This window comes from Mustela nigripes, chromosome 3 (genome assembly GCF_022355385.1).
Source record: "Mustela nigripes isolate SB6536 chromosome 3, MUSNIG.SB6536, whole genome shotgun sequence".
NCBI classification, from domain to species: domain Eukaryota; kingdom Metazoa; phylum Chordata; class Mammalia; order Carnivora; family Mustelidae; genus Mustela; species Mustela nigripes.
The window spans coordinates 103,632,051-103,650,992 of record NC_081559.1 but is presented as its reverse complement, the minus strand read 5'-3'; the positions used below and the strand labels follow the sequence as shown (position 1 = coordinate 103,650,992).

Sequence of the window (18,942 nt, the reverse complement as noted above, 5' to 3'; positions counted from 1 at the left end):
CCCCCCCCCCCACCCCGCTGGATATAGTATTCTTGGCTGCATGTTTTTCTCATTTAATGCTCTGAATATATCATACCAGTCCTTTCTGTCCTGCAAGGTCTCTATGGATAAGTCTGCAGCCAATCTAATATTTTTACCATTGTATGTTACAGACTTCTTGTCCCGAGCAGCTTTCAGGATTTTCTCTTTGTCGCTAAGACTTGTAAATTTTACTATTAGGTGACGGGGTGTGGACCTATTCTTATTGATTTTGAGGGGGATTCTCTGTGCCTCCTAGATTTTGATGCTTGTTCCCTTTGCCATATTAGGGAAATTCTCTACAATAATTTGCTGCAATATACCTTCTGCTCCCCTCTCTCTTTCTTCTTCTGAAATCCCAATTATTCTAATATTGTTTCATATTACAGTATCACTTATCTCTCGAATTCTCCCCTCATGGTCCAGTGGTCGTTTGTCTCTCTTTTGCTTGGCTTTTTTATTCTCCATTATTTGGTCTTCTTTATCACTGATTCTCTCTTCTGCCTCATTTATCCTAACAGACACCCTTGATCTGAGACCATGCTGTCCCCATGAGGGCTTCACCCTGGCTAAGCCTCTGGAGTGATGTCCCTCATTGGAGCAGACTTCTAAAATATCAGATTTTGTGCTCTGTTGCTCCGTCACTTGCTGCAAGCTGGCTCCTCCCCACCGTGGTCTATCTTCCCATCTCTTTGGATTCACTTCTCTGTATGTCCTACCTTTCAGAAAGTGGTCAATTTTCTGTTTCTAAAATTGCTGCTCTTCTCTTTGCTCTCCTGTTGGATTTGTAGGTGTTCAGAGTGGTTTGATAACTATCTAACTGAACTCCTGTGACCTGATGTCATCTCAGCCTGCTACTCCCTATTTATTTATTTGATATAGAGAAAGAGAGTGAGCAAGCATGAACAGGGGTGAAGGAGCAGAGGGAGAGGGAGAAGAAGACTCCCTGCTGAGCAGGGAGCCCAATGTGGGGCTGGATCCCAGGTCCCTGAGATCATAACCTGAGCTGAAGACAGACCCTTAACTGACTGAGCCACCCAGGCACGCCAGTGTTTGCACGACTTCAGGTTTGAAAACCACGAAGCTAGATGATTAGGGTAGCCATGCTCATGGCACTCTAGGCTCATCCAGTCCTCGAAGAACTGGTTTTGTTGCCATGTATACTTAAAAAAGACCCCTGGGCATATCAGTCTATTGACAACTGACAGTACTTGAGAATGCTAGCAGGTACACTGGCAAATCTTTCATAATGACTCTCTGGGGGACAGGATGGGGAAGCCCCAAGCGATGGTGTTCGCCAATCTCCATGGTGTAAATTCTCCCAGCACAGCCAACTTTCAGTTACCAATGTGAAGTCAGTTGCAGAGTTGGGGAGAGATATGATTAAGAGGCTTAGGAGTTGGCTTTGGGACATTACTGGTTACAAAGTACCAACTGATGACCCTGCTGTTTTCCCTTTCTGGGTGTAGAACCAACTAAGATACAGACTTGGGGGACACATGGAGGCTACAGTGCCAGTATTACTAGGATCAGAGCTGGTCAGACATCATAGATTGGATTATTGTTAGGATACCTGCCTTCTCTGATTCTGTAGGAGACATATTCTTCTCTCTTCCATTGATCTCGGGCTCAGTCATGTGACTTGCTTCCTGTTCCAAGCCAAGGCCTTCAGAGGCCTCCTACGTTTTCCTTCCCCTTGGGTACTTGTGCCTTCGCCTGTAGATGTCCAAGCAAGGCTCTGGTTCCAGGGAAGGAGGCCCAAGAGTGGAGTTGTGCTGCATCAGTGAGCCCAGCTGAGGGAAGCCCCCCTGGGGCCAATGCGCGGACTACTGAGCTAAGTGACTGCTTGGTTTACGCTTCAGGGCTTTTGTGGGTTTTTGTTAGATAGCATTTGAGGGCCATTGTTAGCTTATTCAGAAATTGGTACCTAAATGGGAGACTAATGTAACAGAGTCCAGAAATATGCAGCATAGTTTTGGAACTGGACAGTCAGGAAATTTAGAAGAGGTTGGAAAAATGGCCAGAAAAACAGTGACCTGGGTGCATGTGGTGAAGAAATATTTGGTAAATTACAGCCTATGCTAGTTTGGGAGGGAGAAAATGTTCCTATGAATTTGTGGAATTTGGCAGGCCAGTTTCCAGGCAGAAGATTGTCAACATGAGCTTTTTTGAGCCATAAATAAGGTACAGCAAGTGGGAGATGGGTGCAGAAAGGAACCGGTCAGGTTTAAGCAGGATTTGGAAAATGAAGTTATTTCTCATCTCCAGTCTCTCTAGCCACTAAGAGACCTTTAGCTTCAGATTTGGCTTGGGAGGGGGACAGATACAGAGTCCAGGCAGTTCCAGTGAAGGACAGCATCAGAGTAAAGACAAAGTCAAGGATGTGCCCTTGATTCTAGTGCTCTTTGTTTTCAGTCCTGGAAAGGAATAAAGTGGCTCTCGACTATCCTTTCAGTGATAACAGGGTACCTAGAAACCTTCAGGGCATGGCCCCATGTAGCATGGTGTGAGGTCCCAGTCATCTAACGTAGGATGAGACGTGTCACTGAAGGGACATGGGTGGGTCTTTTGGCACAGAGTTGACTGGAATCAAATATGCCGAAGACTCACAATGTTTGAGAGAGCCGAGTATGCAAATGCATGGACTCAGGGGGATGGAAGTAAAGGGTGGCAGGCTCCTAACTTCCTTCAGACAGGAAGAGGTTGAAGAGTTACTGTGTGCTCATGGAGGGCATGCTTCCCCAGGCCCTCCCCAGAAGCTGAAGGGCTGAGCCAAAGGGAAGATGACCTCAACTGAGGAAGCCAGAGCCATGCAGCAAAATGAACTGGGGAACAATTCAAGAAACATTCCACCCAGCGGGAGGCTCTGAAAATAGTTGCTCAGGAGGGTTTCAAAGTGAAACCCTACTGTTTCACAATGACCAAGATAGGAGAGGGGCATGCCACCACTGTACGTTGGGAGTGTGCATGTGCATGATGGGCTGAGAGCTTTTCTAGTTCCTAAGTGTCTGGGTAGAAGAGCCTCATCCACGACAGGTGTCGATTGCAAGATCCTTGACTTTGAGCCTGATGATCAAGTGTATAGATCTTGAGGAGCCTGTGGTGAGTATATTCTACATGTGGGAGGGACATGCATCACAGTCTTTGAGGGCAGACTGTGGGGGATTATATATTGTTGAGAGATATTTACTCTCTCTTTCTCCTTTCCATGGAAGGGAAGCACTTGCCCATGTCACTGCTGATGGCTTTGGCCAAGTGACTTGCTTTGACCAGTTCCATGGTTCAGAGAGGAAGCCTAAAGAGAATCCTCATTTATCTGCGTATTCTCTTGTGCTTCGTCCCCACAAGAAGGCAATGGCCAGGCCAGCCTCCTGGCCCTACGAGGAAGAGGAGAGTCCCGTGGGGTTGTGCCCCAGCCAAGCTGATTGGATTGGCCCCTCCCCCAGTTGCCCAGCACAGCCCAACCTAGATCAGCCAACCCTCAGTTGGCTTAGATTCAGAAGTTTCATAGAGGTTCAGCATGCCGAAGCTTCCTGGATATTGGTATGCAGCATGACCTTGGCCAAGGTTAGCTGATGGAGGCCTGGAGCCATGATGGGCTTCTTAACACTGTGAATCATCAAGTCTCAGCGCTGAACAATTTGTGGCCTCCCTCTGCCCTCAGAGCTGCTTCCAGAGACTTACCATGTGGTGAGGCAGAGGAGAAACACAGGCCTTCAAATAAGCTCAGAAGGAGGCAGACATAGGGCGCAGGCATGCTCCTTACCTCCTCCTGAGGGTGGCCTCAGCTAAGTGAGCCTTCCTCACAGAAGAGTGAGGCCCCAGAGTGACTCGGGCTATAGCCTTTCTAGCAGGAAACTATGGCCAGTCATACACGGAAGACTTTGGGTGCCCAGCAGAAAGGCAAACTACTTAATTCTGTTTTCCTTGGGGGTTTCCTCCTTTCCTCAGTCCACTTTGTCATATGCCGCCAAACCGAATGCCCTCTACGTGGCTTTGGCTCTGCATTCTCTGAGCCGGGTGGCAAGCTTTTTCTCATGGAGAGGAGGGGGTTCAGGGGCCCAGCATTTCTGGCCCTACAGAAGGGGACTTCTACCCCCTTGAACCCAGTCTTAGACCCTGCCCGCTGTTCTTCTGTCCCAGAAACCATCCCAGTCCTTGCGCCCTGCTTACTGGCTCCCTGAGGTTCCCTAGAGCGGCCTGATTGCTGCTAATGGTTGACTGCTGGCTTACTAGATCTGGGCCCCGGCCTCCCCTGGCCCCGAGTCCTTGCCAGGGCCACCTCCTAGGGCTCAGGCATATCCACCTGCCTGTCCTTTCTCCTTTTTCCAGCAGAGCACAAAGGTCTATCTTCTCCCCTGACCCCCACCCTGACTCAAGAATGCTCATCAGATTACCCATCAAAGAGGGAATCCCGACCTGAGGATTGCTTTGGGACAAGTGCTTGGGAATATACCCAGTCTGGTACACAAGGTTTCGGCAAAGCAACTTAGATCTTCAGATCAGCTTGCTGAAAGAACAGCCGGTTAGTAAATCGTCAAGCCCTGCCCACCCCTCACCCCCAGAGACAACAATAAACAGCCACTAAATGTCTTCAGCATTAAACATTTCTCAGCAAAGGCGCGACAGTCAATTTTGACACTGTTGTGAAAAAATACAGCCTAGTTTCTGTTCAGATGCACCAAATTTACTGCTCAGGTTCTCATTAACTCCTGTCAAGGAAGAAGCAGATAGACAAAATAAATTATGAAAAAATTACTTTTTTAATGTACAAAAAGACTTATTTACAAGTTGAGCGTGTCATCTCAATTCATAGCATGTAGAAAAAGCTAAATATTTTGGAGATATAAATTTGGCTTGCTGATTCACCTACAGTATTTTCAGGGATGATGCCTTCTGTACAGTCTATACACAGGCTGGGAAGGGCTAGCAAAATCTTAGCTCAGGGAGCGAGTGAACACCGTCACTGAGCCCAGACCCTTGGAGGGGTCCCAGGGATGTTATCTGGCATTGGCTTGGTTTATGGACCCTAACAAAACATCCGATGTGCTGGAATGTGGACTGCCCAAGTAAGGTTTTGGTCCTGCCCCGGTTGAGGCAAGGGTCACAGGATCAGGCTCATAGTGGTGCGGCTGGTTTCAGCAAGGTTGCCACTAATTCAACATGGGAATGGTGTGCGGTGTGTGTATGTGTGTGGTGTGGATGAGGCATCAAGTTACCCTCCAGTACGTTCAGGAACGATGTCTTCTGATGCCAGCTCCAAATGCCATTTCCAGGTGGGGCTGGGTTGCACTGAACAGGAAAATTCAGTGATGGTCCCTCAGGGTCCCAAGAATCAACCCTGTCATCCTCCCACCCCCACCAAAAACACCATGCAGGTCATCGTACTTTGCAAAATGAGCAGGAAGATGGAGGGAAGGAAATCTAGAAGATCCAGGGACCGCACACTGTGCCTCGGCACAGACCACTGGGCTGCAGGTGAGCGGACAACACAGCTTGGGAGCCTGGGCAGAGGCTGCTGTCAAGTCCTGGGCTTTTCCGTGGTAAGGTGGGTGGACAGTGCATTGGAGAAACAGGATTGGGTAAACATACGACTTCCTTTTTTTTGAGGGAGCTTCAGGGTGGCCTGAGGCTGGGCCCCTGGCATTCTCCCTCTTTCTCGAGGCCCCATGCCAGGCTTTGGCTCACCTGGGTCCATCCTTAACCCAAAGCAGCTCCAGCAGCCCCGAGGTATTTAGAAGTAAGTGTTCTTTCCAGGAAGGGATACATTCGACATGCATGAACACTGCAAACATGGTGTGGAGAAGCCGGGACAGCTCCTGGGCTTGCCCCAAGGACTACAATTTTTCTTTCTCTTCTCTGGAAATCCTTCCATACTTCATTCATTTGTATGCACTTGGACAGTCTGCCAGTCACAAACTTGGATTTGGGGGGTGGGGCAGACGTGCCCGCTCTACCAAACCTGGAATCAGGATGTACTTCCAAATCCAGGTAAAGATCTTTTTTTCTTCCTCTGCAGCACGGGGGATGTTAGAGGCCTCAAGAAGTAAGCTTCATAGAATTCTTCTGCATCGCCCGTATGAGAGTGAGAAGCTTATCTTCCTGGATCCGAATATCCAGTATGGCTTTCAGATTCAAACCCAAATGTGGTTCCCTCTACCCTCTTCCCTCATGTACTTGGAAAGCCCTCAGCCAATGGAATCCCTCATTAGCCAAATGACAGAGGAAAAGATGCCAGAACAATTTGGTCCCATAAACACCAAAGGCTGGGAAGCACAGTGCCAACAAGTTTTTCATTTCTACCTTGCCTTTCTCATTGAGACTTTTCGCAGTGTTCCGAAAAATAACCCCAAAGAAAATCAGACAGGATACACACAAACCTGCCCTTAAAGCCACTGTGGTCTGAACCGGCCATTGGCAATACTCCCTCAGACCTATTTAATACTTTTTTTTGGAAAAACACAAAATCGACAAGAGCCCCACGCTCTGGGAAGTGACGGCTCCTCCGAGTCTGCTGAGCGCCCAGGGCTGGGACCTTAGGTCATCATGTTCAGGAATTTGCTCTCCTCGGCCAGGCTGGTGAGCATGGAGCTCATGTCCCCAACAGCCATGTTGCTGATGCCCGTGGGGATGGAAGGGAGAGTCAGGGAGTTCCGGGGGGTGGTGAGGCAGGAGGAGTTCTGGGAGAGGCTGTGGAGGAGGCTGGGACTCAGGGCGCCTGAAAGCAGGCTTGAGTGATCGCCATCATCCATGATGGCATCGAAATCAATCTGGGGTGCCTCCAGGAGCTGGGAGTCCACTGTGCTGGACACCTGGTTGACCCCTGGCGAGGGCAAGGGCTGGGGCTGGATGCTGTCTGGGCAAGCCTGTGGCTGCGGTGGCTGGGGCCGTACAACCTGGCAACCCACATGGTTCTCCAGGCCTCCGTTCTGTTCGTACATGTGGATCTGGCCATAGTAATAGAGCATGCTGTGATCCTGGGTCCCGGTCACGTCCTGTGGGGCTGGCTGAGGAGGCCGGGACACCACGTTGCCCATCGCTCCTTTGGGCACATCGACCATCTCCTGGTTGGCTGACACAGTGGCCATGGCATGGCTGGTGGCCCTGGCATAGGCCAGCTGCAGCCCAGCCCGCACCCCACGGTGGCAGCCGGCAGGGCTGGGCTCAGCGGGTGGCCGGGGTTGCACTAGGCCAAAGCTGGATCCGGCCACCCCGACAGCACCCTGCTGGGGCTCCATGAAGCCGGGTTGCTGGGAAGGCAGAAGGTGGGAGCCCTGGCGGTAGCCCTCCTGGCTCATGGGAGTTGCCAGGTGATGGCTCTGCTGTGGGTAGCTCTGGGTTGAGTGAAGGGGTGGCATCCCGGTCAGGTTGGAATTGGTGATTCCAAGTTCCCTGCGGTTGCTGCCCATCATGGCAGCTTCGGGAGCAACTTCCATTTGCTGGGGGAGCCCCAGGTGGACTGGCTTGGCCACCGTGTTGCTGCAGGATGGGGGGTATGGGTTCAGGGCCCCACCCATGGTACTGGGGCTCAGCTGGGGGTGGGCTTGGCCATAGTTGGTGTGGGGGCTCCCGGTGGTGGTCATATTGGGACACGGACCACCTGTCCCTGGCTGCCGCATATAATTTATCCGAGGCACAGAGGGGCCGCCCCCGCAGGGCTGGAAGTGTGTCTGCGCACTGTCCAGGGGCCCCGGGCTCAGGGGCAGACCTTGAGGACCATAGCCTGTGTACTGGCCGAAGGCTGGCTTCTGCTGCACCACAGCCAGGTTGCCCTGCGGGAAGGGCGAAGGCTTCCCCTGGCTGGCCAGCGTGTCCACGGTGCCGGAGCTCACCTCATTCCACTGCACAGGCATGCTGTTTTTGTTCAGGCTGGAGGGGGCCCCGTAGCCCAGCTGGCAGCCTCCCAGCCCCGGGACGGAGGGGCCCACGTTGGAGTCGGCGGCCACCATCCTGCGCGGGCCATGCAGCCCCGGGCTGGGCAGTTTGGGGTTCTCGGAGAAGCAGGTGCTTTGGGGGGGGTAGGCCTGCGGGGGGCTGTGGTCCAGGGCCCCACCGGCGTGCGCCTTGATGTACTGCACCACGTCGTCGGGCAGCACAAGGTCGTCCTCGGGCAGCACGAGGCCCATGTCGGGCCCTGCGCTGTCCGCGCCCGCAACTAAGGCCTCCATAGTCACATGCTCGCTGATGCTGGGCGGACGGGGCGAGTAGGCGCTGCGGACCAGGCTGCCATCGGCGTTCGTGGGGCCTGACAGGCGGAGGCTTCGCCGGTCGGCGCAGGGCGGCAGCGGGGCCGGGTTCACATCATGCGCGCTGTGGAAGCACTGCACCCGCGGCGCGGCCAGGGTGTCGGGCCGTCTCACTGGGTCGCTGGCCCGCCGCGCCCCGCCGCCCGGCGCCTCGTGGGGGAAGGCGGGCGCGGGCCCCGCGTGGCCGTGGGCGGGCCCATCGCTGCCCCGCCGAGGCCCCAGCGGGCGCGGGCAGGGGGCGGGCGGCGCCAGCCTGGTCCGCAGGCTTGCGCACTCCAGGCCGGGCAGCGGGGTCGGGGGCGGCCCGCCGGTGGCCGCTGCATACTTGGCCCGCAGGCTGTACTGCTGCGCCGGAGTGAGGCTGAGCGGCCCCGCGCCCCCGCCGCCCCCGACGCCGCTGCACTGGCTGGCCTCGCTCGATCGCCGCGACGCGTCGGTGGAGATCGGGTCGTAGGAGTCGGCCGAGCTGGCGTTGTGGGGGCGGCCGGCGCCTAGGGGCGACGCCTCGCTGGAGCGGCGGCTGGAGAAGTAGGGAGAGATGCCGGAGGAGCGGCGGCTCACGGTGTAGGCGGAGCTGACTGTGCTGGTGGAGCTGTCGCGGCGCTCCTGCAGGTGGCTCAGCATGGTCACCTCGCTCGCAGACAGCTCCGACAAACGTGGGTTGGGCAGCAGCCCGGCTGGCCCGCCGCCGCTGAGGTTTTCCAGGATGGAGCCTGCGGGAAAGGAGAGGGGTCAGCAACCCGGGCCAGGGCGCGGGTGCTCTGCCGGCTTTGACCCAGCTCAGCCTGTGGCCGCTGGAGCCCTGTACAGGGCATGGCACACAGCTGGCCCTCAACCGACGACTTCTAGATGAAAGGAGGGACGGGGAGCCCAGTAAGTGAACAAATGATGGCCCAGTGGGAGTCAGGATTCCAATCTTAGCTGCCACGGCCTGCCCGGCCCTGAATTCTCATTCTGTCTGATCCTTAGTTGCCCCAGCTGTGGGTAACACATGCCTCTCTGTAGGAAGAGGTTATTGAGAGCCGGGGAGGAGGAGCCTGGGAGGGCCCTGGCCACGCCCCTGCACCTTCACCATCTGGGAGTGGCTGTGGCCAGGCTGGCATCCCAGGGGCTGAGTTGACCCAGGAGGCTACTAATAGGCAGTCCCCTGATGCACACCCATAGAAGGGAGCAAAGGCCTCAGAGTGCCAAGGGTGTGTGTGTGTGTGTGTGTGTGTGCGTGCACGCAGGTCTGCAGGCCCCACGGCAGCTGATGTCACAGGGAGCTCTGGGCCTTGAACGGCCTCACACTCCTGCCCTGATCAGTCCCTGGATGGGGGCCACCCCGGAAAAGGGTGACCTTGGGGGAGGCAGCAGTCTACAGCCCAGGCGATTTCTGTATGAGGCCAGGAGTTGACGGCCATTTGCCTGCAGTTTCTGCAACAGCTGGGGCAACAAAGCCTCCCTTCAAGAGACACCTGGGTGGTGCGTCTCAGTGTCCACCACACTGGCTGTGGGTCCAGTTAACTGTCTGGCACAGAGTCGCCTTGGTTCCTGAAGCCTGGCCAGCACCTCTTGAAACTGACTTTATGCAGAAGTCCCTGTGCTTCCCTAGCTGACGTGCTGTCTCTCTCCTCTGCCCAGCCCCAGCCCGAGCTCTGTCCTCGCTCCCTGGCTCCTTCCCTGGTCCAGTGTGCTTCTCACAGCATGGCCTTCTAAACACAGGGGCTGGGATTATAGTGCTCTCCACCCTAGGGCCTTGGCCACAGTGCCCAGAGCAGGGATTATAGTGCTCTCCTCCCTAGGGCCTTGGCCACAGTGCCCAGAGCAGAAGCACAGTAGAGCTGGAAGAGTACAGGCTTTGGAGCCACTCGGGCCTGCCCTTGAGCTGAATGGGGCACTCTCCCCTCTCCAAGCCTCACTTTTTTTCATCTGTGCAATGGGCTGGTGAGATCTATTCTATTGTGGGCATCCAGTGAGATGGACATGGCGCTCGATGGAGGTGAATCTACCGGGTGCTTGGCCCAGGCCCTGTCCCGCCCCTGCCCACACACCCGGGGACCCCTCTTACCATTTCCTGGGAGGGGAGGCAGCTTGGTGTTCCGGGTGTGTGGAGCCGGCCCAGCCCAGGAGCAGGAATCCTTGAGCGACTTGAGCTTCTCCTTCTTGAGCTGCTCCAACCGGTGCATGGCCGTCATATGTTTGCGCAGCTGCAAGCCACCAGCAGAGGGAGCGGCCAGGGCTGAGGCATCGGCCCCCGGGGGCGTGTCATCCAGAGCTGTCAGGTCTCCCAGGCTCCCGGGCCCTGTCCCTGGCATCTCCACGCCGCTGTCATTGTTGGGGGCACTGCCCAGGGGAGAGGGCTCACTGCTGCAGGATGACTGGGCCCCGGGGCTGGACTGACACAGCTACGGGGTGAGGGGGTGTGAGAAGACACAGACTCAGAGGGTGCGAGAATCCCCCTGGCCCTTACCCCTGTGTGTACACACGCTGTGCCCTTGCACACCTGGGAAGGAGGCCGCCATGCAGAGAGCTTTTGAGCATCACTGTCTGTCTGCAGCAGGTGGCCCAGCCACCTCACTTCTCTGAACCTCAGCTCCCCCAACTAGAAGAGGCACCTGAGCTGTCTCTGGGACAGGGTCAGTGGCTGTATGGAAAGCTTCTGGTAGGCGGAAGGCACCTGAGAGGCGGAAGGCGCCACATTTTCCTGCCTCCCACTCCTTGGTTGTCTGGGCCAGCACCTGGGCTAGAGCTCTGCATGCTGAGCTTTCAGTATGTGGGGACACTTGAGGTCTGCCCCACAGAGGCAGCCACGGCTGCGTGAAGTTGACATCCAAGAGGGTGCTCAGTGTTCCCAAAAACAGGGACGTGCTGTGTGATGGAACAAGGAGCTGTGGGGGCCTGTTGACCTGGTGCCTTCTCAACAGGCCAGAGGCAGGTTATTGGAAAGGGCCAGGAAGACCAGGGAGTGTGGACCTGCTGGACACAAGCCCTTGACTGACGGGCCACTCTGAACCAGCCCCCACTCTGGTCCATGCAGAGGGGGGCTCATGTGTACAATGCAGGACTCCACACAACCCGGGCTGCCTCCACTGGGACCTGGGCTCTAAGCCCAGCTGAGGCTCACTTCAGATGTAGCACCTGTGGGCTCATTTCCAGGCCAGATGCTCCCAAATTCCAGAATTTTCGGTGACAGTGCTCCCTTCTGCCCATGGCAAGACCTGCATTTCTCAGGTTGGCACTCAAGACCCTCCATTGGCTGGTCCTTTCCTCCTCTGTGCCCTGAACTTGCGCCTCCTCTCAGCCCTGTCCCTCGGGGAGGTTCCGTCCCCATGGTTCGCTCCTGTAGCTGCCAGCCTGATTCCTGCCTCCAGCCTTTAACTGTCCTGGGGGTTCTACCTGCAGTGCCTGATGCCCACCGACCCAAACCCATCTTACTAGGCTCCTGAGGGGCCTGGACTGCCCTATCAGCCTGCGCCCAAGCCGCAGGCTGGGACCAATACCCCAGCCCGCCCTCAGCACGCCAGCCCGCCCACACCGCGGCCGGGCTTCCCTGCTCACCTCAGTACCGTCTATCCTTAGGGGAGGTACAGTCGAGAGAAAGAGGTGGAAACAAAGAACAGGTGGTTAGAACAAAAGGAGTGGAGGCCACAGGGGCAAGGACACAGAGACAGGACAGAGGGAAGGGGACCAACTGTAGCTCTTGGGTGCTGGTTGGAAAGGCAAATCCCAGGAACCACCCACAGACTGACCATGTGGGACCAGGCATCCCCGTGGCCCATGGCCCTGCCTAGAACTACGGGACCTGGCACAAGACAGGTTCTATAAGAGGCCCAAGGTCGTGAAGGGAGGAAAGTTGAGCTGGAGAGAGGAGGATGTTGTCGTGCGCTTAGAGGAGGGGATCCCGAGACAGAACCCACGGCTGCAGTTGGGGCTCTGGGCCCTCGTGCTGCTGGGCTTGATCTCCTGAGGGCGGGAGGCATGCACTGGGGCCTGCACTGCCCTGCTCTGCTTACCCCGGAGCTCTCGGTCTTGATGGCTTTGACGTGTAGGCAGTCCTCCACGGCCTGGCTGGTGCTGCTGGCCTCAGCACTCTCCTCAGAGCCCCGGCCACCGGGCTCAGCACTGGCCTCATTGTCCCCGTTCTCCTTGAGCAGGGGGGCACGGAGGTGCACATCGTTGCGCTGCTTCTTGGTGACATGAGCGTCTGGGCCATGTACCGTTTTCACGTGCTTCCGGAGAGAGCTGGGGTCCGTGTATCGCTTGGTACAGCCTGGGATCTTGCAGATATAGGGTTTCTGGGAAGAGAAGCAGGCATGTGTTACGAGACTCTGAGTGAGAGCACTCCCCATTCTCCTGGAGCGATGCCACGTCCTTTGGCTGGTATAGTCAGAAGGTGCTGGATGGAGCCAGGCCAGCTCCAGGCCTGCAGGAGCTCAGCCCCATGAGTCTGATCTGCCATCTTTGTATGTGGGTAAGTGCATAGTTGAGGAAGCCCTCATCACAAGCTGGGGACACAGATCAGAGACCAGGGAGGGGGTCGGGGACACGGGGTTTGGTGTGATTGCAATGCCGCTTCCCTGTGGATCAAGGCACTGGAATTTTCTATTATTTTATTATACTATTATACTATAGAAAGTAGTATAAAAATAGAAAATTATACTATTTTCTATTAGATAGGGTTAACACCCCGATCTCTCTGATGAAGAAAAACAGGTTCATAGAGGCAAAGAAACTGGCTCAAAGTCACTCAGGAATGGGATGAAAACCCAGGGTTTCTGAACCTCAGTCCTGAGTACACACATACGCACACACACGCAGCCCACATCTACATGTAGACACACTCCCTAGTACCCTTCCACACACATTCACACATACACACATGTCCATGCATACACATCATACATACACACGCACATACACATGTACATGTGCACAAGTGCACAAACACGCACACATGTCCTACAAATATACATCCACACAGACCCACATAATACATACACACGTACACCCACATCCACACAAACATCCACACACATACATAAACACACCCCTTTCCAAGGCTAGCTCTTGTCTGTAGAGACCCTGGGGGGCTTAGATTCCTTAGGGAATGCCTCTGATTTCTTACAAGCATTGGAGGAAATCCTCTTGGGATCCAAAACGTATCTAAGTTTTTAGAAATGTTCCTTCCTGAGTCTACCCGAGCAAAAGCAGTTGAGTGGCTTGGCCTGGACTGGGAGGCCGGTACAGTGGACTTCTCACCCTGGGTTCTGTCAGTCCTGCCAGGGCGTCTGGCTACCTGGGAGGGAGACAAAGGCTGCTCTGTGGCTTACCAGTGAGGGGCTGACAGCTACAATAGGTCAGACAGCAGCAGCAGCTGTAGCACATCATTGCCACCTGCCCAGGGTGGAGGGGCGGGGCCCTGCCGATCCGTCCTGAACTCAGATAGTAGGCTGGGGAGGGGGCTAGGGGCATCAGGCACCTAGCTACTTAACAGCCTGCTAGAAGCCACGGGGTGGTACAATTACATACGCGTCAGAGGGGCCCCACGTGCACACACTGTGCACACCCTGGCTGGGTACCTCGTTGGAGTGGGTGCGGTTCTGGTGCTTGGCGCGGTCGGAGGCATTGGAGAAGGCCTTATTGCAACCCTCGTGCTCGCACACGTACGGTTTCTCCCCAGTGTGGGAACGCAGGTGTGTCTTCAGGTTCTCCAGGCGAGAGTAGGCCTTTGAGCATCCCTCGAACTGGGAAGAGGTGGGTTCGGTTAGTGAGGGTGCTCCAGATCCAATGCAGGGATCCCGACCTCAGGGGCTGGTCTGCTGCCTCCTCCCCAGATCCATCCCTCCACACTCCACTCGTGCGCCCAGGATTTTAACAATATCCACCCTGCTTTCTGATGATAAAATGACACAAGACTACTCTAGAACATTTGGGAAAGACAGAAAAGTGCAAAAAGAGAAATGAAAACCATTGGCTGCCAGGAATAGCCACTGCCAACATCCAGGTAAGTCTCTCTCTGGGGACTTGACAGTTCATCCTGAATGTTCAAATCACAAGTGGAAACATATCACGTATTTTGTTACATATTCTGTTTGTTAAAGTCAACGGCACATGCTAAGAATCTTCCCGTACCATTAAAAACTCTTTGAAAATACTATTTTTAACTGTTTCCAGTGCCACTGCCTGATTAGAATGGTTGAGTTAAAAGGCACTGAAAGTAAAATCCAGAGGCCCCTGGATTTCAGTCAGTTAAGTGTCTGACTCTTGATCTCAGCTCAGGTCTTGATCTGAGGATCTTGAGTTCAAGCCCCATGTTGGGCTCCAAGTAGGCTGGACTTGGAGCCTACTAAGATAAAATAAAATCCAGTGTGCTCCAAATCCTTGAGTGAGTTGGCCACCCTCACCTTTGTTCTGGCCATGCTGGACCCCTTTCAGTTCCTTGACCCCACTAAGTTCTTCTCAGTGTGAGGCCTTTGCACACACCACCCCTGGCTACCGGGGTCCTGGCCTGGTTCACTCCCTCTGAATATCTTCTGGTATTTCCTCTAGAAGAATTTCTCTGATCTTCTTTATCATAAGACTATGCTTTTTCTCTTTATATTCCCTACCGCAATTTATAATCTTTGTCATTTTGTTATCTGGCCTTCCCATTAGGATGCCAGCTCCAAGAGAACAGGTATCTTCTAGATCTTGTTCATTTTAGTTCCTAGTAGTTAATATCTGGTGAAAAAAAATTTTTTTGGCACTCAAGAAGCATTTTTGGAAAGGAAGGAAAGAAGGAGGGAGGGAGCAAGAGAGAGTGGCAGAGAGGGAGGAAGGAAGGGAGGATGGATTATTGTAGGAGGTTCTGAACCTATTTCCAAGATAGTGCAATAACACCTAATGTTCCTATGAAAACTGCCCTTCGAATGACGCATAAACCCTATTAGGAACTGGGTTATTATGTGTCTTCACATCTTCCCCTTTATTCCTGACCAGTGATTGGGTATATTTGGTATATGGATCTGTTTCTACAATACACAGTTTGTACCACAGGGCTAAGGTTTGCTAGCGCTCAGAATGTTACAAAAATAACTTGCTGCAAAGGACCCAGAAGAGCCAAAAATAATCTTGCAAAAGGAGGACAAATCTGGAGGACTGACACTTCCCCAATTCAAAATTTACTACAAAACTACAGTAATCAAGACTGTGGGTGGTGCTATAAGGACAGACATAGAGATCAACAGATCAGAAGTGAGTGTTTAGAAATAAACTCATATATATGAGGGTCCAGTGATTTTTGAGAAGGGCATTAAGGCCATTCAATGGGGAAAAGAACAGTCTCTTCAACAAATTGGATCAGGACACCTGGACAGCCACATGCAAAAAGAATGAAGCTGGACCCCTACCTCACACCATATATCCAAAGGGACTCAAAATGGATTCAAGACCTAAATGGTAGAGCTACCCTATAAAACTATATATTTATTTATGTGTTTATAATATATACTTATACATAATATATATTTATGTAAATAAGACTATATATTTATAAACTGTAAAAGACTATATATTTATATATTTATAAACTGTAAAACTCACATAAGAAAACATAGGGATATATTTTTGTGACCTTGGATTAGGCAATGGCTTCTTAGATATGGCACCAAAAGCACAAAGAATTAAAAAACTGGATTTCATCAAAATTAAAAACTTTGGTGCTTCAAAGGAAACCATCAAGAAAATGAAAAGAAAATCCACAGAAATGGGAGAAAATACTGGAAAGTCATATATTTGACAAGGGTTTAGAACTACTACAACCCAACAATAGAAACAAGTAACTCAATTTAAAAATGGGTGAAATATTTGAGTACACATTTCTCCAAAAATGGTACACAAATGATCGATAGGCATATGAAAAGATGCTCAACATCACAGTCATTAGGGAATCACTAATCAAAATCATAATGAAATGCCACTTCACATCCCCTAAGATGAGTATAATCAAAAGCAAGTGTTAGGAAGGATGTGGAGAAATCAGAACCCTCAGATAGTGCTAGTGGGAATATAAAATGGTGCAGCCCTTTTGGGAAGCAGTGTGGCTGGTCCTCCAAAAGTTGAACACAGAGTTACCATATGCCCCAGCATTTCTACTCTAGGTACATACACAAGAGGATCGAAAACTCGTGTATTAATGTTCACAGCAGCATTTTTTATAATAGCCAACAAGTGAAAACAATGCAAATATCCATCAACTGGGTAAATGGGTAAAAATACTAGGATTTTTGTGTACAATGAACTGTTGTTTAGTCATAAACAGAAACGATGTATTGATACATGCTACGATAGAGATGAACCTTGAAAACTCTCTGAGTGAACAAAGCCAGACACAAATGCTGCCCATTGCGTGATTTTGTTTTAATGAATTGTCTGGAACAGAGCAATTCATAGAGATGGGGCAGCAGATTAGTGGTTGTTAGGGAGTAGGGGGAAAGAGGACAGGGAGTGACTGCAAATAGGTCTGGGTTTTCTTTTGGGGGTGATGACAATGTTCTGAAATTAGCTAGCAGTGATGGTTGCACAACTTAGTGAACATACGGAAAATCACTGACTTGTACATTTTTTAAAGGGTGAATTTATGGCACGAGAGTTTTATCTCAATTAAAAAAATAACACTTGCCAACAAAGGTGGCATATTTTGTTGAATCCCCGTCACTACCAATTTTAAGACAGCCTGAATTCAGAGATATTAAAATGAGAGCAAAATGTCTATCTCAGAATTATAAGGTAATTCATGGAGAATTCCCAGAGGCTTTAGCAGCATCAGGGCAGGGCATCACTGGACTAGTGGTCCTTTTAAAGAGGGACAAGTCATGTGTGCTAAAAAAAGGTCTCGCTAATCATAGTCACCAATTATGTTGAAACCACAAGGGAAAATGTCTAGAAGATTTTATTTTTGTGTCCATTTAAAAAAAAAAAATTCAGGGCGACTGGGTGGCTCTGTTGCTTAAGAGTCTGCCTTTGCTCAGGTATGATCCTGGGTCCTGGGATCGAGTCCTGTTTTGGCTCCCTGCTCCTCAGGGAGTCTGCTTCTCCTTCTCCCTCTGTCTCCCCCCACTCCGCCTCCAACCCTGCGCTTATCCTCTCTTTCTCTCAAATAAAGAAAATCTTCAAAAAAATTAAAAGAAAAAAAAAAGAAAAATAATTTAAAAATTTAACCAAAGGGATGTTGCTTCAGCAACTCGCCAGTAAAGTTTTCTCTGTGCAGGGCTGATCTGCAGGGGTATAGTCCCGCCACGGGGTTCATGGCCACACAGTCACAACTACAGAGCCACCAGCACCTCCCCACTGCAGTTACCAAGATGCACCCATTCCTGGAATCTATCAGAGGTCTGGGAGAGAAAGGTGACCAGCCTCAAGAACTTCCCAAGGTTGGAACTCTCAGGTCAGGAGCACACAGGACAACACGTTGTGGGGCCCAGATGGTGCCGTGGCCAGCCATGCCTAACACAGCCCTCATCAGCCCCAGGCGCTCGGCTGTCCTCTGTGGAGACCACACTGCTGTCCTCCGTGGAGACCACACTGCTGTCCTCCGTGGAGACCGAGGGGGTGGAGGGGAAGGGCTGCACCTGAAGCGTCGAGACACTGTGTGGCAGGGCACTGGAAGCTCCACTCACCGTGCACTTGTGGGGCTTCTCGCCCGTGTGTCTGCGCATGTGCACAACGAGCATGTACTGCGCCTTGAAGGGCTTCTGCTCCCGGGTGCAGGCCTGCCAGCGGCACACAAACTCCTTCTTCTCGCCGTGGATGTGCTCGTTGTTGATGTGCTGCCGGGAAAGATGGCAAAGATGGCGGTAAGCCTGGCCTCCCGCCCCTGCAGACCCCACCTCCTCTGTGCAGACACAACGCCCACTGCCTGACAAGACCACTGCCTGGGTGCCGGGCCCCCACCTCTTCATCAGCTCTCATTAGCTGCCCCTAACTGCAGATCTACTGTGTGCTATTCGTCTCAGCTAAATTTCCCAATTAGTCAGTGGTCAGAGTGGCCATCTGTGATGGGCAAGGGCATCCCGCTCACCCCAGGCTGGGCTCCAGGCTCTGGTCAGGATGGTGATGCTCCTGGGCTGCAAACAGTAGGCACTAATGAACTGCAGTGAGGCAGACATGCCCACAGTTGGTGCATGCGAAGCTTCTCCCAACCTTGCCCCTATTGTCCCAGTAATTCCTGAAGTTTTATTTTTGTTTTTTTAATCATAATAGAAACATAAAGGCATCCTCATCTCTACTTCTGAGAGTAGCCTCTGAGAGGCTGGTTCTGGCACTTTTCACCAAGACCCAGATCTTTTGTGGTCTGGACAGGGCCCCGGCAAGAAAGGGTAGTGCCCTGATGCTGGGCTCTGGGCACGGTGTGAGGCTGCCCCTGACACACAATGGCCCAAGATGGTACAGCAGGTCAGCCAAAGACTGCATGACTGATCTTGAGGCATGGCCTTGGGCTTCCCCGGGCAGGTGGGGCCATAGGGGGGAAGCTGTGAAGTGCAAGGTCAAGAAGCTCTTCCTGGAGGTGGGGTCCATAGACGCATCTCAGGTAGCACTGCCGTGGCCCAGGAATGCAGACTAGCTTTCCTCCTATCCCCAGCCCTACACCTACACCTTCCAGCTTCTGCCTCGGGTTCATCACATGTGTGCCACCTCCATTAGTTTCTCCCATGATGTG

The 18,942-nt window shown here is 52.6% G+C and overlaps 1 protein-coding gene across 2 annotated transcripts in view; it reads right to left on the bottom strand.

The window, feature by feature from the left end:
• Positions 1-4,762: 4,762 nt before the first annotated feature.
• GLI2 (GLI family zinc finger 2) overlaps positions 4,763-18,942 on the bottom strand; it is a 242,664-nt gene continuing 228,484 nt past the window's right edge. For both annotated transcript variants that reach the window (XM_059394473.1, XM_059394474.1), the window contains 5 exons: positions 17,903-18,052; positions 13,826-13,990; positions 12,260-12,541; positions 10,315-10,651; positions 4,763-8,977 (listed from right to left, as the gene is read on the bottom strand). In XM_059394473.1, coding sequence (XP_059250456.1) covers positions 6,555-8,977; positions 10,315-10,651; positions 12,260-12,541; positions 13,826-13,990; positions 17,903-18,052 — 3,357 coding nt within the window. In that variant the 3' untranslated portion in view covers positions 4,763-6,554. The remainder of the gene's footprint in view (positions 8,978-10,314; positions 10,652-12,259; positions 12,542-13,825; positions 13,991-17,902; positions 18,053-18,942) is intronic.